The sequence below is a fragment of the Nerophis lumbriciformis genome, linkage group LG37 (assembly GCF_033978685.3).
Source record: "Nerophis lumbriciformis linkage group LG37, RoL_Nlum_v2.1, whole genome shotgun sequence".
Classification (NCBI taxonomy): Eukaryota; Metazoa; Chordata; class Actinopteri; order Syngnathiformes; family Syngnathidae; genus Nerophis; species Nerophis lumbriciformis.
Window position 1 is genome coordinate 10,275,885 of NC_084584.2, and position 21,602 is coordinate 10,297,486.

General features: G+C 40.3%; 2 protein-coding genes across 4 annotated transcripts in view; one reads left to right on the top strand and one right to left on the bottom strand.

Moving 5' to 3' along the window:
- Positions 1 to 2,020: 2,020 nt before the first annotated feature.
- On the top strand, positions 2,021 to 10,685 carry abitram (actin binding transcription modulator). Of its 2 annotated transcripts, none has more exons than XM_061931136.1 (6): positions 2,021 to 2,196; positions 2,351 to 2,402; positions 6,321 to 6,450; positions 6,547 to 6,623; positions 10,347 to 10,416; positions 10,486 to 10,685. In XM_061931136.1, exons 1-6 carry the CDS (start codon positions 2,115 to 2,117, stop codon positions 10,612 to 10,614), a joined length of 540 nt encoding a protein of 179 aa, XP_061787120.1. In that variant the 5' UTR covers positions 2,021 to 2,114; the 3' UTR covers positions 10,615 to 10,685. The 2 variants fall into 2 exon arrangements, with proteins under 2 accessions (XP_061787120.1, XP_061787121.1); XM_061931137.1 differs by having other exon boundaries at positions 2,078 to 2,185.
- Positions 10,686 to 12,516: 1,831 nt separating this feature from the next.
- The window catches only part of ctnnal1 (catenin (cadherin-associated protein), alpha-like 1), a 134,745-nt gene continuing 125,659 nt past the window's right edge, over positions 12,517 to 21,602 (bottom strand). For both annotated transcript variants that reach the window (XM_061931204.2, XM_061931203.2), the window contains exons 11-19: positions 20,223 to 20,373; positions 20,093 to 20,130; positions 19,970 to 20,020; positions 17,963 to 18,117; positions 17,855 to 17,903; positions 17,728 to 17,784; positions 17,297 to 17,416; positions 14,596 to 14,679; positions 12,517 to 13,254 (exon numbers count right to left, since the gene is read on the bottom strand). In XM_061931204.2, the coding sequence (XP_061787188.1) occupies positions 13,105 to 13,254; positions 14,596 to 14,679; positions 17,297 to 17,416; positions 17,728 to 17,784; positions 17,855 to 17,903; positions 17,963 to 18,117; positions 19,970 to 20,020; positions 20,093 to 20,130; positions 20,223 to 20,373 (855 nt within the window). In that variant the 3' untranslated portion in view covers positions 12,517 to 13,104. The remainder of the gene's footprint in view (positions 13,255 to 14,595; positions 14,680 to 17,296; positions 17,417 to 17,727; positions 17,785 to 17,854; positions 17,904 to 17,962; positions 18,118 to 19,969; positions 20,021 to 20,092; positions 20,131 to 20,222; positions 20,374 to 21,602) is intronic.

A 21,602-nucleotide genomic window follows, 5' to 3' on the forward strand; every position in this document is an offset into this window, starting at 1 on the left:
ATCCCCTGATTCCTATTTCCAACAGTCCGCTCATTTGAGCAGGAAAACGCTGAACACCAGCCATCTTTGTTTTCTACCTGTCAACTGTCAGTTTAGCATCTTAGTTTTCTACCTGTCAACTGTCAGTTTAGCATCTTAGTTTTCTACCTGTCAACTGTCAGTTTATCATCTTTGTTTTCTACCTGTCAACTGTCAGTTTAGCATCTTTGTTTTCTACCTGTCAACTGTCAGTTTAGCATCTTAGTTTTCTACCTGTCAACTGTCAGTTTATCATCTTTGTTTTCTACCTGTCAACTGTCAGTTTAGCATCTTTGTTTTCTACAGTTTAGCATCTTTGTTTTCTACCTGTCAACTGTCAATTCAGCATCTTTGTTTTCTACCTGTCAACTGTCAGTTTAGCATCTTTGTTTTCTACCTGTCAACTGTCAGTTTAGCATCTTTTTTTTCTACCTGTCAACAGTCAGTTTAGCATCTTTGTTTTCTACCTGTCAACTATCAGTTTAGCATCTTTGTTTTCTACCTGTCAACTGTCAGTTTAGCATCTTTGTTTTCTACAGTTTAGCATCTTTGTTTTCTGCCTGTCAACTGTCAGTTTAGCATCTTTGTGTTCTACCTGTCAACTGTCAGTTTAGCATCTTTGTTTTCTACCTGTCAACTGTCAGTTTAGCGTCTTTGTTTTCTATCTGTCAACCGTCAGTTTAGCATCTTTGTTTTCTACCTGTCAACTGTCAGTTTAGCATCTTTGTTTTCTACAGTTTAGCATCTTTGATGTCTACCTGTCAACTGTCAGTTTAGCATCTTTGTTTTCTACCTGTCAACTATCAGTTTAGCATCTTTGTTTTCTACAGTTTAGCATCTTTGTTTTCTACTAGTCAACTGTCAGTTTAGCATCTTTGTTTTCTACCTGTCAACTGTCAGTTCAGCATCTTTGTTTTCTACAGTTTAGCATCTTTGTTTCTACCTGTCAACTGTCAATTTAGCATCTTTGTTTTCTACCTGTCAACTGTCAGTTTAGCATCTTTGTTTTCTACCTGTCAACTGTCAGTTTAGCATCTTTGTTTTCTACCGTTAAGCATCTGTTTTCTACCTGTCAACTGTCAGTTTAGCATCTTTGTTTTCTACAGTTAAGCATCTGTTTTCTACCTGTCAACTGTCAGTTTAGCATCTTTGTTTTCTACCTGTCAACTGTCAGTTTAGCGTCTTTGTTTTCTACTGTTTAGCATCTTTGTTTTCTACCTGTCAAATGTCAGTGTAGCATCTTTGTTTTCTACAGTTAAGCATCTGTTTTCTACCTGTCAACTGTCAGTTTAGCATCTTTGTTTTCTACCTGTCAAACTATCAGTTTAGCATCTTTGTTTTCTACAGTTTAGCATCTTTGTTTTCTACCTGTCAAATGTCAGTTTAGCATCTTTGTTTTCTACCTGTCAACTGTCAGTTTAGCATTTTTGTTTTCTACCTGTCAACTGTCAGTTTAGGCTGCTTGCAGGCTCCTCATCACCACTTCAAGATGGCGGCCAATATTTCTCGCGTCACAGCAGCCAATGCTGCGTCTACTTATAAGACGTCTATGGGTGTCATACCTGAGTGTTGGCACCAGGATGACGTCAGAAGATGGCGACGGTTGTGTTCATGACTCGGCAATTTCCTATCAACAAATATAGGAAGTTAATAATATTTAGTAGCTTTCCCGATTAATTTGTAATGGTGCATTACAATTGTGTGTGGAAATGTAAATAATAGTTACAAGTTAAAGTCGATAAAAAAAATGTACTTAACTGTTCAGCCTCAGGTGGGACGAACTTTTCGATGGATGCATTTCCAGTAAGCTGTTGTTGGTTTTCTGTGTCATACAAATACAACCCTTAACCATGTTAACTACTTACTAAAACGACTTACCAAACGTATTACCGTCTTGAAAACAACAGTATAATTACTAATTGTTCAATTTGCCTGGAACCGGAACCGGAACCAGTTTTCTGTGCGCCCATTTATTCCACTTCCTGTCAAGGGCGGACTTTTCCTGTGTTACACTGTTTATATACCGGCGAGGAAAAAAAGTACCGTGCTTCCAATTGAACGCCGGCAGTTTTCACTCTGTTCTATTTGCACTATTAATGGACGACAAAGGGCAGAAAGATGCAGACGTGACCGCGCCTTCAGTGATCGATCGTTACTACACACGATGGTACAAAGCTGGTAAATAGAAATCCAACCTGACTGGAAGTACATGATGTTAGCTTAGCCTAGCCTAGCATGAGTGGCTGTTATTAGTAGCATGAAACTCTTTTTTTTTTAAACTACGATGAGAAGGACGAATAACTTTATTAATTTTGTGTATTTTCTTGACTAGATATGAAGGGTAATCCGTGTGAGGATCATTGCATCTTGCAGCATTCCAACAGGTAACATGCAACACAGCAGCCTTCAATTAGTACTAATAGGACAAGCGGTAGGAAAAGGAATGGATGGAAGTCAAGCAAGGGTGTACAAAGTGTGTCCCAGGGGCTATTTATTTATAAAAAACAAAAAAGCCATAAAAAGTGGAACAAAATAAGATCCAAAGGTGAAATATAATGGGACAAACTTACATTGTTGACTCTAATAACACTAGGGCTGCAACAACTAATCCATTAAAATCGATTATAAAAATAGTTGGCGATTAATTTAGTCATCGATTCGTTGGATCTATGCTATGCGCATGCGGAGAGGCTACTTTTATTTTTTTATTTTTTTATAAACCTTTATTTATAAACTACAACATTTACAAACAGCTGAGAAACAATAATCAAAATAAGTATGGTGCCACTATGCTGGGTTTTTTTTTCAATAAAATACTGGAAAGGATAGAAATGTAGTTTGTCTCTTTTATCTGATTATTAATCGAAGTAATAATCGACAGATTAATCGATTATCAAATTAGTTGTTAGTTGCAGCCCTAAATAACACGGAATGATAATGAATCAAAATCCATCCATCCATCCATTTTCTACTGCTTGTCCCATTTGGGGTCGCGGGGGTGTGCTGGAGCCTATCTCAGCTGCATTCGGGCGGAAGGCGGTGTACACCCTGGACAAGTCGCAACCTCATCAATCAAAATCAATGTTATGAATTACTGGCCTATTGATGACTCCAATTAACTTTTAGGGAAATATTGCATATTTGTGTGTTTGCCATAAAAAAATTGTATAAAACAAATTAAAAAAAAAACAACTTAAGGAATCTGAATTTGATCTAGAGTTTGAAGTGTTCCATCCATCCATCTTCCGCTTATCCGAGGTCGGGTCGCGGGGGCAGCAGCCTAAGCAAGGAAGCCCAGACTTCCCTCTCCCCAGCCCCCTCGTCCAGCTCCTCTCGGGTCATCCCGAGGCGTTCTCAGGCCAGCCGGGAGAGATAGTCTTGTCCTGGGTCTTCCCTGTGGCCTCCTACCGGTCGGACGTGCCCTAAACACCTCCCTAGGGAGGTGTTCGGGTGGCATCCTGACCAGATGCCCGAACCACCTCATCTGGCTCCTCTCCATGTGGAGGAGCAGCAGCTTTACTTTGAGCTCCTCCCGGATGACAGAGCTTCTCACCCTATCTCTAAGGGAGAGCCCCGCCACCCGGCGGAGGAAACTCATTTGGGCCGCTTGTACCCGTGATCTTGTCCTTTCGGTCATAACCCAAAGCTCATGACCATAGGTGAGGATGGGATAGGATGGGGTAGATCGACCGGTAAATTGAGAGCTTTGCCTTCCGGCTCAGCTCCTTCTTCACCACAACGGATCGATACAGCATCCGCATTACTGAAGACGCCGCACCGATCCGCCTGTCGACCTCACCAACCACTCTTCCCTCACTCGTGAACAAGACTCCCAGGTACTTGAACTCCTCCACTTGGGGCAAGATCTCCTCCCCAACCCGGAGATGGCACTCCACCCTTTACCTGGCGAGAACCATGGACCCGAAGTGTTAAAAGTAAAAAAAAATTTTAAAAAATGTATGACTTATTTTTAACACTTTGAGTGGGGTCTGTTTGGAGCTCTAAGAATTTTAGCGCTGTTTTTGTTTTTAAAAGCTGTCATTGCTATAAAAAAATAACTAAAATCAATGTTGTTATGAATTATAGACCTATTTAAGGCTTACTGCACATCAAATATTCCACTTAGATTTTTTTAGGGGGGAAAATATTGCATATTTGATGGTTTTCTCGTTAAAAACTGGGTTTTCATCCATCCATTTTCTACCGCTTGTCCCGTCCAGGGTCGCGGAGGGTGCTGGAGCCTATCCCAGGTGCACTCAGGTGGAAAATATTGCATATTTGATGGTTTTCCCGCTAAAAAACTGGGTTTTCATCCATCCATCCATTTTCTACCACATGTCCCATTCGGGGTCACAGGGGGTGCTGGAGCCTATCCCAGGTGCACTCAGGTGGAAAATATTGCATATTTGATGGTTTTCCCGTTAAAAACTGGGTTTTCATCCATCCATCCATCCATTTTCTACCACATGTCCCATTCGGGGTCACAGGGGGTGCTGGAGCCTATCCCAGGTGCACTCAGGTGGAAAATATTGCATATTTGATGGTTTTCCCGTTAAAAACTGGGTTTTCATCCATCCATCCATCCATTTTCTACCACATGTCCCATTTGGGGTCACAGGGGGTGCTGGAGCCTATCCCAGGTGCACTCAGGTGGAAAATATTGCATATTTGATGGTTTTCCCGTTAAAAACTGGGTTTTCATCCATCCATTTTCTACCGCTTGTCCCGTTCGGGGTCGCGGGGGTGCTGGAGCCTATCCCAGGTACACCCTGGACAAGTGGCCACCTCATCACAGGGCCAACACAGATAGACAGACAACATTCACACACTAGGGACCATTTAGTGTTGCCAATCAACCTATCCCCAGGTGCATGTCTTTAGAGGTGGGAGGAAGCCGGGTAACCACACAGAAAGATCCCAAGCCCAGGATTGAACCCAGGACCTTTATTTGACAAAAAGGGCATAAAACATAAGAGAAATTACTTAATATTCGACAGAGACTGCACATTGATAAAGTTAAAAAGTACAAAGTTCAAGTTAAAGTATCAATGATTGTCACACACACACTAGGTGTGGCAAAATCATTCTCTGCATTTGACCCATCACCCTTGTTCACCCCCTGGGAGGTGAGGGGAGCAGTGAGCAGCAGCGGTGGTCACGCCCAGGAATTATTTTTTGGTGATTTAACCCCCAATTCCAACCCTTGATGCTGAGTGCCAAGCAGGGAGGTAATGGCTCCCATTTTTATAGTCTTTGGTATGACTCGGCCGGGGTTTGAACTCACAACCTACCCATCTCAGGGCGGACACTCCAACCACGAGGCCACTGAGTAGTTGATCTAGAGCGGTGTTTTTCAACCTTTTTTGAGCCAAGGCACATTTTTTGTGTTGAAAAAATCCAGAGGCACACCACCAGCAGAAATCATTAAAAAACAAAACTCAGTTGACAGTAAAAAGTCGTCAATTGTTGGATATGACTTTAAAGCATAACCAAGCATGCATCACTATAGCTCTTGTCTCAAAGTAGGTGTACTGTCACCACCTGTCACATCACACCCTGACTTATTTGGACTTTTGTTTTCCTGTGTGTAGTGTTTTACTTCTTGTCTTGCGCTCCTATTTTGGTGGCTTTTTCTCTTATTTTGGTATTTTCCTGTAGCAGTTTCATGTCTTCCTATGAGCGATATTTCCCGCATCTACTTTGTTTTAGCAATCAAGAATATTTCAGTTGTTTTTATCCTTCTTTGTGGGGACATTGTTGATTGTCATGTCATGTTCGGATGTACTTTGCTCCACAGTAAGTCTTTGCTGTCGTCCAGCATTCTGTTTTTGTTTACTGTGTAGTCAGTTCAGTTTTAGTTTTGTTCTGTATAGCCTTCCCTAAGCTTCAATGCCTTTTCTTAGGGGCACTCACTTTTTGTTTATTTTTGGTTTAAGCATTAGACACCTTTTTACCTCCACGCTGCCTCCCGGTGTTTCCGACATCTACAAAGCAATTAGCTACCTGCTGCCACCTACTGATATGGAAGAGTATTACAGGGTTACTCTGCCGAGCTCTAGACAGCACCGACATTCAACAACAACACATCATTTGCAGACTATAATTACTGGTTTGCTAAAAATATTTTTAGCCCAAATAAATAAAATGAAAAAATCTATGCATTTGGTTTTGAAATTGAAAAATATAAAATTGGCCCCCCGTATGCTTTGGTTTTTCCGTGTGCGGCCCTCAGTGGAAGAGACATGATAATAGCAGTAGTGTACGCATGTTGTTTATGTTTTAATGTTGTTTCTGCCTTTTAGGATATGTGTCCTCACCTTGGCTGAGACTCACCCTATCCTTCAAAAAGGGCGAACCATCAAGAAGATCGACTATCAGATCAGTAACGGCTGCAGCCGCTTGAACAACAAAGTTTCTGGAAAGTCCAAGCGGGTAAATTCACACACTTTGTACTTTATTTGCACACCATGTACCTTTTTTATTCTCACCTGTTGTGTTTTTTGGACCCTATGTTCCGTGCCGACACAGGGAGGACAGTTCCTGACTGAGTTTGCTCCTCTGTGTCGGATAACTTGCACGGATGAAACCCAGTTCACCATCTACAGGTGCGAACTCTTACAACATGTTGTTTTTAATCCTGTCAAGAGACAATACTGCAGAAAGTCAACTTTGATGTACCGTATTTCCGGACTATAGAGTGCGCCAATATATAAGCCACACACGCAGATATATACATTACACACCAGATGTTCGATTGTAACATTCATCTTAGTTGTAATTTTCAGTACTCAATTTGGAGGTGTTGAAATCGCCATGTAAAATCGCTAATGCTAATAGTTGCCTGTACATAGAAAATCCAAGGTAAATTAGCATTAAGATGGCATGGAGCTTTACTTTACGTGAGGGTTTTCTTTACAAAGTATACCGTATTTTTCGGACTATAAGTCGCTCCGGAGTATAAGTCGCACCGGCCGAAAATGCATAATAAAGAAGGAAAAAAACATATATAAGTCGCACTGGAGTATAAGTCACATTTTTTGGGGAAATGTATTTGATAAAAGCCAACACCAAGAATAGACATTTGAAAGGCAATTTAAAATAAATCAAGAATAGTGAACAACAGGCTGAATAAGTGTACGTTATATGAGGCATAAATAACCAACTGGTATGTTAACGTAACATATTATGGTAAGAGTCATTCAAATAACTATAACATATAGAACATGCTATACGTTTACCAAACAATCTGTCACTCCTAATCGCTAAATCCCATGAAATCTTATACGTCTAGTCTCTTACGTGAAATAATATTATTTGATATTTTACGCTAATGTGTTAATCATTTCACACATAAGTCGCACTCCCGGCCAAACTATGAAAAAAAACTGCGACTTATAGTCCGGAAAATACGGTACTTGCTTTACTGGTGTTGATTATTTTAACCATTAAAAAAAACTTGTGATTCTATGAATTTTTTATCAATGTTTTAAGTATTTTAAATTGGAAAACAAACAAACAAAACTGCTACCTGATTGGCTGTTAGCGTGCCACTCCCTGCGTTGCTCGGTTACCAGAGTGCCTTTTCACTTAGCATTTCTTCCGACCCAAAAAATTATCATTATTTATTTAAATAAATAAATATATATATATATATATATATATATATATATATATTATATAACATTTTATTTAAAAAAAAAGTTTTTCAATTGATTGTTTTTATCGTGATATATATATCGTGGGGTTACGCCATAGCAAAATAAAAGCCACCGCACCTTTAAAAAAAACGAGGGTTTTTACGTGAATACAAATGAAAGTAATATAATGTATGGATGGCTATATATAACTTATTATTTGCTCGGGGTGTAACGGTACGTGTATTTGTATTGAACCGTTTCGGTACGGGGTTCCGGTTCGGTTCGGAGGTGTGCCGAACGAGTTTCCACACGGACATATTAAGTAGTGTAACGCGTGTTGTGTAAACAATGCACGCCGAGGCACAACACACGGCATGCTAGCAGCTAACGGGCTAGGATAGACTGACCTTACGTCCTCTTTTCACCGGACATGTCCTCTTTTGCGGAGCGGTCAGGGCGGAGTTTCTTAAATGCCTCAAATGTCCGGCATTTTGAGTTAGGGTTGCGTGTATTTTCAATGTACGTTCAGGGTTAAGAAGGGGTTAAAAACAAAACAAACAGCAGCATTGGTGAGGGAGGGGCAGAGACAGAGAAAGCAAGAGAGTTATGATAAACGCGCATGCGTCACCAGGCTCTGCTTTTTATCCATAGATTTATCACATTTAATTTTTTATTATCTATAGCAGGGGTGTCAAAAGTGTGCCCCGGAGGCCATTTGCGGCCCGCAGCTAATGTTTTAAAGGCCCACGGCACATTCTAAAAATACTATTAAAATAAACAAAAACATAACAGAAGTGAAATAAAAAAGCTTAAAGGTTAAATGTCATTTAGAAAAAGTTGCAATGTTGACTAATAAAACAAAGCTGTTTTTTTTTTCTTTCAAACTGTCATTGCTCAAAACATAATATTGAATCAAAATCAATGTTATTATTACTTCACATCAAATATTCCACTAAGAAAAATATTTTCGGTGGAAGAATTTGCAAATTTGGTAAATAACCCAAAAATTTACATTTTGTTGTTTTCTTACTGTACCGAAAATGAACCGAACCGTGACCTCTAAACCGAGGTACGTACCGAACCAAAATTTTTGTGTACCGTTACACCCCTATTATTTGCACATTATTGACTAACGCACCGAAAAAAGACTTTGATTACCGAAACGGGTTGCAAAATATTGTATGTAGGAAAAAAAATTATTTATGTTAATACTAATTAACTATAACACGTATGTTTTACGCGTATGTATAACTCTGTTTTGCCTTTTTTAAAGTAAATATATGCGTCATCACAGATTATTCAAATGATATCATATTGACCACGCCCCTGGAAACCCTGTGTTAAAACTGATTTCATGCTCATGTGCTTCCTCACACAAATCAAATCAAATCAACTTTATTTATAAAGTACATTTAAAATTTACCACAGGGGTAGCCAAAGTGCTGTACAATGGGCAGGTTAAAAGATAAAACGAGTACCGAGCAAACACAACACAACACAAACAGAACACGATAAAAAATAAATAAATAAAATAGAATAAATAAAAACATAAAAACAGGTTCACAGCAGGTGTATTATGGGGCGCCATTGCAGGATGGATGTGACTCAGTGTTAAAAGCCATGGAATAAAAGTATGTTTTTAAGAGAGATTTAAAAACAGGAAGAGAGGAGGCTTGTCTAACACTCAGAGGTAGGTCGTTCCAGAGCTTGGGAGCAGCAACGGCGAAAGCTCTGTCACCTCTAAGCTTCAGCCTTGTGTCAGGGACCGTCAACAGCAGCTGATCGGCTGATCTTAAGGATCGGGTGGGGCAGTAATGCTGAAGGAGGTCAGAGAGATAGGTTGGCGCGAGGTTGTTTAGACATTTAAAAACAAATAAAAGGAGTTTAAGGATAAGGATAGGACTTTTTTGTCATTGCACAAGTACTACGAAACTTTGTTTTCAGCACAGAACTGTTCAAGATTATACAAACAAACAGTGTACAGGGTTACAGAACACGAACGCTCATGGGTCGCCACAAGGCGCCCCGTAAAAGATGGGGAAAAAGGTAAAACACTGGGGAAAAAGATGAGTGAAAAAATACAATCTAGTCTGGGCTCCTAAGGGGTCCCAGTCTGGAGTGGGGGAAAAAACCTCCATGCCATGCACACATAAACATGTTACATATAATCACGACAACTCGCAACAGAGGGGGGAGTTGGGACCCTGGAGGTCGACTGCTGCTATGAAGCGCTGCCAGCCATCCATCACCCTGGAGGGGAATCAAGCGGTGGTGAAGGTGTGGGGTGGGGGAGGGGGTTTGTGTGTATATGCCCATTGTCTTGGGTGTGTTGATGTAGTGTCCATAGGCCTGGGGCCGTTCTGCATGCAAGCAAAAGTTTGACTCCAGGTGTCGTTGAGGAGGGAGGGAAGTCAAAAGCGTTCATCATTGAGGAGTCCTCGGGGGGGATGTTTTCAGAACAGCCTGCTCCTGTTGTTGCAACAAGGCCATTCGAGGGAGTCAATTCGTAGATTAGGATTGTGTTTTTTCCGTGAGCAGACATTACAATGACTTGTCTGTTCTATTCCATATCCATATCCAGTGTTTCCCTTTGAACCAGCAAAACTGGCTCGCTTTCTGTAGTACTGACAAGATGGACCAATGAGGTGTGAACACTTACCATATGTTCCTTTTATTGTGTCATCTTGACAGCTGCATCCGGGGCCGTCTTCTGGAAGTCAACGAGAACATCTTAGAAAGGCCCGCGCTCTTACAAGAGAAGGTAAACGCCGCGCATCATGTACCAATAGAAGCCTGTGAGCGTTAACGTCTGGTGTGTGTGTGCGTGCAGCCGTCCACCGACGGCTACATCGCCGTCATTTTGCCCAAGTTCGAGGAGAGCAAGAACGTCACCGAGAACTTGTTGAGCAGGGACGACTTTGAAAAGCTGGTCGCCGGAAGAGTCTCGGAAGCTTCCTGACGAAGCGTTTCCCTTCCAGACGGGCCATTTTATTAGGTACGCTAGTTAATGAGGGCATGGATTATGCAATATGTTAATTGGACTAAAAAAATGCACGGGGTCATAATGTTGGGAACACCTACAGTGCACAATAATAATCCAATAAAAAAGAAGGTAAATATTTTTATTTTATGATACAGCTTTTGCATGGTGTCCAATGATTGTATATAGTGTAAATATTTTAGTTCTAAACTTTTATTTATAGTTAAAATAAATCATAGTTAAATCCAAAGTACAGCCTGGGGGCCATTTTCTGTGCCATAGCTAATTTTGGTTAGCATTCTAATGTTAGCATGCTGGCTTTTTTTTGCAGGTATACACCTTGGCGTCAAATATTTTGTTACTTATCAAATAGTATTTTCCGGACTATAGGGCAAACGGTATATAAGCACCTACTACATTTAAAGAATATATTTTTCCATATATTAGTCGCACTGGGCTATAAGCCACGGATATATACATTATTTACACGGAAATGTTTAGTAAGTGTTTATTTACATACCTTTTTAATTGTTTAACACGGCAGTAAAACAGCTGATCAAACAAAACAGAAGTCATGGTCATGGACCCACTTGCTGTGGAAGTTAGCTCTCCAATCAGCTAAACAGACTCAATAACTCCACACTGACGTTTTGGTGAATTTATGAAACTGAAACAATACAAAAAGAACCCAATTGTAAGTTAATAATACTAACACAGACACTCGTCAATGTGTTAGCGTATTAGCTAATGCTAACTTGATTACATTACGATAGCACGTACTAATGCGCATGAAAACACCTGCAGACGTCACGCATGGGACGGTTTAGTAAGTTAAAAAAATAGTTTGTTATATTGTAAAACTTACAAACGTTGCTTGGAGTGATGAATGAAGAATCCTTTCGAGTAGAAACGCTACGGACGATTAAAAGATACAACTGCACAAATTAATTCACCCAGCAGCACCCGCAGTGAGCGAACTTGTCCAAAACATGGCGCCGTAACACATTTGAGATGTCTTCGCATGTGCTTGATGAAAACTACCGTATTTTTCGGAGTATAAGTCGCACCGGAGTATAAGTCGCACCTGCCGAAAATGCATAATAAAGAAGGAAAAAAACATATATAAGTCGCACTGGAGCCCGGCCAAACTATGAAAAAAACTGCGACTTAGTCAGAAAAATACGGTATTTGCTTTGTCGCCGCCAGCGAAAAAAAAATCCATAATTTAGCCGCACTGTTTCATAAGCCACAGGGATCAAAACGTAGGGGAAAAAAATAGTGGCTTATAGTCCGGAATTTACAGTATGCTAGATTTTTTATTTAACCTCTTAAGGCCCAAGCTGTTTGTTTACATGCTTTTTTTTAATTTCTCTTTGCTATTTGGGCTTATTGGACCCTAATTAGAATACAAACTAAGAATCATCTTTTGATATGATGTACTTAGTCCATAAGTACACAAATGTGTACTTCATGTTTAGTTACATGCTAAATCTTATTTTTACACCTTTTTTTTTTCAAATTCCATTATGTTATACTCTTCTAACACCACCAGATGGCAGTATAAGTGTCCATACAAGCTAACGCTTTTGTCGAGTAATATATTCTGGTACCTGCTAGCTTTTTGCTTTCATCCAATTTCGCAGGTATTGTGTCATTCATTTTGGTATTTCGCTCCTTTTTCCGTTTCTTGACGCTATCTGGCCAGCGTGCTAGCATTTCATTTTGGCTTTGGCTTTTCAGCAATCACACAAAATTTCTACCCAGCTTTTCCATTTCTATGAGAGAAAAAGTCTATATTGTACTGGTTTTGAAGCGCCGGCAGTGGAAAAAAATCTGTGAATAGCCCCTTCTTGTAACACATGGAAAAAAACAAAAACACAGTTAATAAAAAATATTGTTTATTAATTCATGTCTAGTTTTTTTTTTAATTACATCATCTTGTCAAAAGAATAGATGGGTCCAAAAACTAGAGCTATGATTTCCCGTCCCGCCTGTCACTACATTACCCAGCATTCTTAGCGGCAACATCCAGTCAGAAACTTTCACGCACATTCTGCCTAAGTACCTTCACCATGTGTCTAATATTTCCCAGCACAATTTAAAAACGCTAATACATCATTGATAACACGTTTAAGCGAGCTAAAAGATCCTTGAAAGGACGCTCATATTTGGCAAGTAACTGTGATTTTCGTCCTTATAGTACGGCACATAGTGTGTAACGGAGTAAAGCCAAGTGGGACAAAGAAAAACGACAACATTAAGCTGACATGCGAGCCACAACACTTTGGACAAGGCCAACAAACACAAAAGCATCATTTGGGTCCACCGCTCAGGCTCGGGGATGTTTTTTTTTGTTTTTTTGGCAGATTGTCACCACCTGGTGGAGCGACCTGGAACTGCAGGCAAGAAGCGACCTGAAAGGAGGTAGGCTAAGAGGGTCGGGGGGGCGGAGCCACTCGGGCTGGAATCTTAGTTGCTCTCCAGCAGGTTGAGGCCGGCCATGTGCCGCTCGAACGATTTAACGCCAAAGTCGTCGTCGCTGTCGTGGACGGGCGTGGAGGCGTCACGGCGCTCTCGCCAGTCCTGCGGCGAACCCAGACTGCTTCCCTCGGACTTGTGCTGCGCCAGGAAGAACAAGAGAAGGCTTTAAAACAATGATTCGTCAAAGTCTGACAAGTGAGTATCCGCCGTGCCTGAATGCGCTATTTTGACACAGACTATAAACAATCCAACTAATTCCCCGTACTTTAAAAAATGTATTTTTAATGTAGTAGTTTTTTTTCCATTAAGCCAACAGTGCCATGTTGCGCCCTACAAAGTGTTAACACTGTACTCATTACACCCCAGATGTCCGATTGTAACATTCATCTTAGTTGTAGTTTTCAGCACTCAATTTGGAGGTTTTGAAATCGCCATGTAAAATCGCTAATGCTAATAGTAGCCTGTACATAGAAAATCCAAGGTAAATTAGCATTAAGATAGCACGGAGCCTTACTTTACGTGAGGGTTTTCTTGACAAACTATACTTGCTTTGCTGGTGTTGATTATTTTAACCATTAAAAAACAACTTGTGATTCTATGAATTTGTTATCAATGTTTTAAGTATTTTAAATTGGAAAACAAACAAAACTGTCACTTGATTGGCTGTTAGCGTGCAAACTCCCACTGATCAGTGATCACTTCCTGCGTTGCTTGGTTACCAGAGACAGAGTGCCTTTTCACTTAGCATCCGCTTTCTTCCGACCCAAAAAATTATTATAATTATGTATATATATCGAACATTTTATTAAACTTTTTTTAACTGATTGATTACCTTTCTATCGTGATATATATTGCAGGGTTACGCCACAGCAAAATAAAAGCCAACACCCCTTTTAAAAACGAGGGTTTTTACGTGAAATCAAATGAAAGTAATATAATGTATGAATGGCTATATCTAACTTATTATTTGCACACATTGAAGGTGTTGAAGTCGCCATGTAAAATTGCTAATGCTAATAGCAGCCTGTCTATGGAAAAGCCAATGTAAATTAGCGTCAAGCTAGTTTGAAAGAGTGGAGCCTTACTTTACGTGTGAGGGTTTTCTACAAAGCACACTGGTGTTGATTTTTTTAACCATTAAAAAAAAACTTGTGATTTTATGAATTTGTTATCAACATTTTAAGTATTTTAAATTGTAAAACAAACACTGTATTGGTTTTCCCTTTTTATTACAGACACCAAATGGCAGTACAAGCACATACTTGGAACTCATTGTCAAATTACTACACAATATTTTGGTAAAAATTCTTGTGAAAAATGAAATCCTACAAAAAGTGTAGTGTATGAAAGTCGAGGTACACTGTATTGTGTTTTTAGAATGGACCCTGGTCCATCTCTGCCTGATCAGACCACTTATTATTTTAGTTTTGTCTACTGACTGGACCGAAGTGTGACTAACTTGTGATGATGGTGTCTTACCTTTCTGTTCAGCTTGTTGCAGACAGGAAGGAGGTTGGCTACCACAGTCAACACAGCTCTGGTTTTCTGAATGGATGAGTCCACCTGAGGACAAGCAAGTAAAAGTATGTAGTATAAATAGTATCTCAGGTGTACAGTATTAGTTATAACTTGTATGTCAGGTGTACAGTATAAATATGTATTAAAAGTAGTATGTCAGGTGTACAGTATAAATATGTATTAAAAGTAGTATGTCAGGTGTACAGAATAAGTATGTAGTATAAGTAGTACGTCAGGTATTAGTAGTATGTCAGGTGTACAGTATAAGTATGTAGGATAAGTAGTATGTCAGGTATAAGTAGTACGTCAGGTGTACAGTATAAGTAGTATGTCAGGTGTACAGTATAAGTATGTAGGATAAGTAGCATGTCAGATATAAGTTTGTAGTATAAGTAGTACGTCAGGTTTTAGTAGTATGTAGTATAAATAGTATGTCAGGTGTACAGTAAAAGTATGTAGTATAAATAGTATGTCATGTGTACAGTATTAGTTATAACTTGTATGTCAGGTGTACAGTATAAATATGTATTAAAAGTAGTATGTCAGGTGTACAGTATAAGTATGTAGTATAAGTAGTATGTCAGGTGTACAGTATAAGTAGTACGTTAGGTATTAGTAGTATGTCAGGTGTACAGTATAAGTATGTCAGGTATAAGTATGTAGTATAAGTAGTACGTCAGGTTTTAGTAGTATGTAGTATAAATAGTATGTCAGGTGTACAGTAAAAGTATGTCAGGTGTACAGTATTAGTTATAACTTGTATGTCAGGTGTACAGTATAAATATGTAGTGTGAGGTGTACAGTATAAGTATGTAGAATAAGTAGCATGTAAGGTATAAGTATGTAGTGCGTCAGGTTTTAGTAGTATGTAGTATAAGTAGTATGTCAGGTGTACAGTATGAATATGTATTAAAAGTATGTCAGGTGTACAGTATAAGTATGTAGTATACGTATTACGTCAGGTATTAGTAGTATGTCAGGTGTACAGTATAAGTATGTCAGGTATATGTATGTAGTATAAGTAGTGCGTCAGGTATACAGTATAAGTATGTAGGATAAGTAGCATGTCAGGTATAGGTATGTAGGATAAGTAGCATGTCAGGTTTTAGTAGTATGTAGTATAAATAGTATGTCAGGTTTACAGTAAAAGTATGTAGTATAAATAGTATGCCAGGTGTACAGTATTAGTTATAACTTGTATGTCAGGTGTACAGTATAAATATGTAGTGTGAGGTGTACAGTATAAATATGTATTAAAAGTAGTATGTCAGGTGTACAGTATAAGTATGTAGGATAAGTAGTATGTCAGGTATAAGTATGTAGTATAAGTAGTACGTCATGTATTAGTAGTATGTCAGGTGTACAGTATAAGTATGTAGTATAAGTAGTACGTCAGGTTTTAGTAGTATGTCAGGTGTACAGTAAAAGTATGTCAGGTGTACAGTATTAGTTATAACTTGTATGTCAGGTGTACAGTATAAATATGTAGTGTGAGGTGTACAGTATACATATATATTAAAAGTAGTATGTCAGGTGTACAGTATAAGTATGTAGGATAAGTAGCATGTAAGGTATAAGTATGTAGTATAAGTAGTGCGTCAGGTTTTAGTAGTATGTAGTATGTCAGGTGTACAGTATTAGTTATAACTTGTACGTCAGGTGTACAGTATGAATATGTATTAAAAGTAGTATGTCAGGTGTACAGTATAAGTATGTAGTATACGTAGTACGTCGGGTATTAGTAGTATGTCAGGTGTACAGTATAAGTAGTATGTCAGGTATACAGTATAAGTATGTAGGATAAGTAGCATGTCAGGTATAAGTATGTAGTATAAGTAGTATGTCAGGTTTTAGTAGTATGTAGTATAAATAGTATGTCAGGTGTACAGTAAAAGTATGTAGTATAAATAGTATGCCAGGTGTACAGTATTAGTTATAACTTGTATGTCAGGTGTACAGTATAAATATGTATTAAAAGTAGTATGTCAGGTGTACAGTATAAGTATGTAGGATAAGTAGTACGTCAGGTATTAGTAGTATGTCAGGTGTACAGTATAAGTAGTATGTCAGGTGTACAATATAAGTATGTCAGATGTACAGTATAAGTATGTAGGATAAGTAGTATGTCAGGTATAAGTATGTACTATAAGTAGTATGTCAGGTGTACGGTATAAGTAAGTAGTACGTCAGGTGTACAGTATGTAGTATAAGTAGTATGTCAGGTATTAGTAGTATGTCAGGTGTACTGTATAAGTATGTAGTATAAGTAGTATGTCAGGTGTACAGTATAGTATGTCAGGTGTACAGTATAAGTATGTAGGATAAGTAGTATGTCAGGTTTACAGTATAGTATGTCAGGTGTACAGTATAAGTATGTAGGGTAAGTAGTATGACAGGTATTAGTATGTCAGGTGTACAGTATAAGTATGTAGGATAAGTAGTATGTCAGGTGTACAGTATAAGTAAGTAGTATGTCAGGTGTACAGTATAGTATGTCAGGTGTACAGTATGTAGTATAAGTGGTATGTCAGGTATCAGTAGTATGTCAGGTGTACAGTATACGTATGTAGGGTAAGTAGTATGACCGGTATAAGTATGTCAGGTGTACAGTATAAGTAGTATGTCAGGTGTGCATGCAAGTGTCCAGTAGTAGTAGTAGTACCTTCTGAAAGGTGGCAGTCTTTCCTTGCGCAGGAGTCCTGACCTCTGTTTGCAGTTGTTGACACATGGCTGCCAGTTTGTCCACCTCACACATCACACATGACTTCTCTTCTCCAACCAGCTGAGGAAGAGAGACCAGATATATTTGTATACATACATATGTGTATATATATCCATCCATCCATTTTCTACCGCTTGTCCCTTTCAGGGTCATGGCTGTCTTGAGTTTCTCTTATTTTTTTGCGATAGAGTGATTGGAGCACATACTTGTTGGTCACAAAAAAAAAAAAAATATATATATATATATATATATATATATATATATACACACAAATGGGCGGAATAACGATAATAATAACAACAATACTAATAATTATCCCAGGAGAAAAGTGCTTTTCCAGTTTGATCCTGAGGGGGGCGCTGCTTCCATACCTGAGTGCAGAAGACCTGCAGGGAAGAAGTCAGCTGCAGTCCTTCTTCTGACACCACCTGAGGAGGAGCAGATCATTTGTCTCCTTCACTTCCTGACCCCACAGAGCAAGAAAGAAGATGGACGCACCTCAGCCTGGTGGAACAGATCCAGCGTGGTCTTCAGCAGACCCTCCCCTCTGGTGGAAGGAACACAGGTGAGTGTCAACAAGGACCGGGGGCGGGTGGGCGTGCTCACCTGGTGAACAGGTGCATGTTGTAGGCCATGCTGGCCAGGCTCTGGCTGTGGCGCACCACCTCGTGCTCTTGCTCCTCCCACTTGTCCACCTCCGCGTCCACGTCGGACGACAGGAGGCGGAGCTCCAGGCCCAGTTTGGCCATGCTGCTCTGCTCCTGCACCACACACACACACACAGCACTGAGCAATACTCACAAAATGTATTTGATATCGCACACAAGTCAACGCGCTGCAGGGTTGCTTGTATCGCACATGATATCGCACACAAGTCAACACGCTGCAGAACTGCTTGTATCACACATATCACACACAAGTCAACACTCTGCAGGACTGCTTGTATTGCACACAAGTCTACACGCTGCATGGCTGCTTGTATCGCACATGATATCGCTCACAAGTCAACACGCTGCAGGACTGCTTGTATCGCATATTATATCGCACACAAGTCAACACGCTGCAGAACTGCTTGTATCGCACATGATATCACACACAAGTCAACACTCTGCAGGACTGCTTGTATTGCACACAAGTCTACACGCTGCATGGCTGCTTGTATCGCACACAAGTCAAGCAGGACTGCTTGTATTGCACATGATATCGCTCACAAGTCAACACGCTGCAGGACTGCTTGTATCGCATATTATATCGCACACAAGTCAACACGCTGCAGAACTGCTTGTATCGCACATGATATCACACACAAGTCAACACTCTGCAGGACTGCTTGTATTGCACACAAGTCTACACGCTGCATGGCTGCTTGTATCGCACACAAGTCAAGCAGGACTGCTTGTATCGCACATGATATCGCTCACAAGTCAACACGCTGCAGAACTGCTTGTATCGCACATGATATCACACACAAATAAACACACCGCAGGACTGCTTGTATCGCACATGATATTGCACACAAGTCAACACGCTGCAGGACTGCTTGTAGCACACATGATATCGCACACAAGTCAACACGCTGCAGAATTGCTTGTGTTGCACATGATATCGCACATAAGTCACGCTGCAGAACTGCTTTTATCGCACAAGATATCACACACAAGTAAGTCAACACGCTGCAGGACTGCTTGTATCGCACACAAGTCAAGCAGGACTGCTTGTACTGCATGTGATATCGCACACAAGTCAAGCAGGACTGCTTGTATCACACATATCGCCCACAAGTCAACACCCTGCAGGACTGCTTGTATCGCACATGATATCGCACATAAGTCTACACGCTGCATGGCTGCTTGTATCGCACACAAGTCAAGCAGGACTGCTTGTACTGCATGTGATATCGCCCACAAGTCAAGCAGGACTGCTTGTATCACACATATCGCCCACAAGTCAACACCCTGCAGGACTGCTTGTATCACACATGATATCGCACACAAGTCTACACACCGCAGGGCTGCTTGTATCGCATATGATATTGCACACAAGTCAGCACGCTACATGACTGCTTATATCGCACATTATATTGCACACAAGTCAAGCAGGGCTGCTTGTATTGCACATGATATCGCACACAATTCAAGCAGGACTGTTTGTATCGCACAAGTCAACACGCTACATGACTGCCTATATCGCACATTATATTGCACACAAGTCAAGTCAAGCAGGACTGCTTGTATCACACACAAGTCAACACGCTGCAGGATTGCTTGTATCGTACATACCGCACACAAGTCAACACGCTGCATGATTGCTTATATCGCACACAAGTTAAGCAGGGCTGCTTGTATCGCACATTATATCGCACACAAGTCAAGCAGGACTACTTGTATCGCACACAGGTCAACACGCTGCATGATTGCTTATATCGCACATTATTTTGCACACAAGTCAAGCAGGGCTGCTTGTATCACACATGATATCACACACAAGTCAAGCAGCACTGCTTGTATCGCACACAAGTCAACACGCTGCAGGGCTGCTTGTATCGCACATTTCAAGCTGATATCATCCACTCCTTGCTTTTGCTGACACGGGCATGATATCGATATCACTCACCTCCGCGTCCAACTTGACAGCCTTGTTGGTCTTCATGTTGGCAGAGTGTTTCTGCAGGAGGCAAGGGGCGTGTCATCAAAGGTCACGTGACCACAAGGGGGCGTGTCTCTACTGGATACTCACCCCAGGTCGAGGAAGTGACAAATATGGTCGTTTGTCTCCTGGGAGCAGAAAAGAGGCAGCAGGTTGTCACTAGACCAGCTAACACGTTGTAATAAATAATATTGTTATTATTATTCATGACTTTCTGCACCTCGCTTGCCCTCGAAGACGTCGTTGATCTCGCGGACGAGCAGCGCCATGTCGCCCAGCTGAGACTCCCACGCCTCGCAGAACACCTCCAGGTTCTCTTTGGCGATCTTGCTGGACGGATGCAGCGCCAACGTTTGGGTGGCAGAAATGATCTAAACATCAACACTATGTGAGCAACATGCTAACATCACGCTAGGTCAGCAACACTAGCATAGCTATGTGAGCTACACGCTAACATCACATTTTATCATCACGCTAAGTTAGCAACGCTAGCATAGCTATGTGAGCTACATGCTAACACTACTTTTTAACACCATGCTAGGTTAGCAACAGTTGCATAGCTATGTGAGCTACATGCTAACATCACATTTGATCATCATGCTAGGTTAGCAACACTAGCATAGCTGTGTGCGCTACATGCTAACATCACATTTTATCACCACACTAGGTTAGCAACACTAGCATAGCTATGTAAGCTACATGCTAACATCACATTTTATCATCACGCTAGGTTAGCAACACTAGCATAACTATGTGAGCAACATGCTAACATCATATTTTATCATCACGCTGTGAGCTACATGCTAACATCACATTAGGTTAGTAACACTAGCATAGCCATGTGAGCTACACGCTAACATCACATTTTATCATCACGCTAGGTTAGCAACGCTAGCATAGCTATGTGAGCTACATGCTAACACTACTTTTTAACACCATGCTAGGTTAGCAACACTAGCATAGCTATGTAAGCTACATGCTAACATCACATTTTATCATCACACTAGGTTAGCAACACTAGCATAACTATGTGAGCAACATGCTAACATCATATTTTATCATCACGCTGTGAGCTACATGCTAACATCACATTTTATCATCACACTAGGTTAGTAACACTAGCATAGCTATGTGAGCTACATGCTAACATCACACTAGGTTAGCAACGCTAGCATAGCTATGTGAGCTACACGCTAGCACTACTTTTTAACACCATGCTAGGTTAGCAACACTAGCATAGCTATGTGCGCTACATGCTAACATCACATTTTATCACCACACTAGGTTAGCAACACTAGCATAGCTATGTGAGCTACATGCTAACATCACATTTTATCATCACGCTAGGTTAGCAACACTAGCATAGCTGTGTGCGCTACATGCTAACATCATATTTTATCATCACGCTGTGAGCTACATGCTAACATCACATTTTATCATCACACTAGGTTAGTAACACTAGCATAGCTATGTGAGCTACATGCTAACATCACACTAGGTTAATAACACTAGCATAGCTATGTGCGCTACATGCTAACATCACATTTTATCACCACACTAGGTTAGCAACACTAGCATAACTATGTGAGTTACACGCTAA

What these genes read in the sequence shown, in the direction of transcription:
- abitram (XM_061931136.1), top strand. Translation starts at nt 2,115, where the DNA reads ATGGACGACAAAGGGCAGAAAGATGCAGACGTGACCGCGCCTTCAGTG. An exon ending in ATCTTGCAGCATTCCAACAG is followed by an intron (nt 2,403 to 6,320) that starts GTAACATGCAAC and finishes TCTGCCTTTTAG; the next exon opens with GATATGTGTCCTCACCTTGG. An exon ending in CCGCGCTCTTACAAGAGAAG is followed by an intron (nt 10,417 to 10,485) that starts GTAAACGCCGCG and finishes GTGTGCGTGCAG; the next exon opens with CCGTCCACCGACGGCTACAT.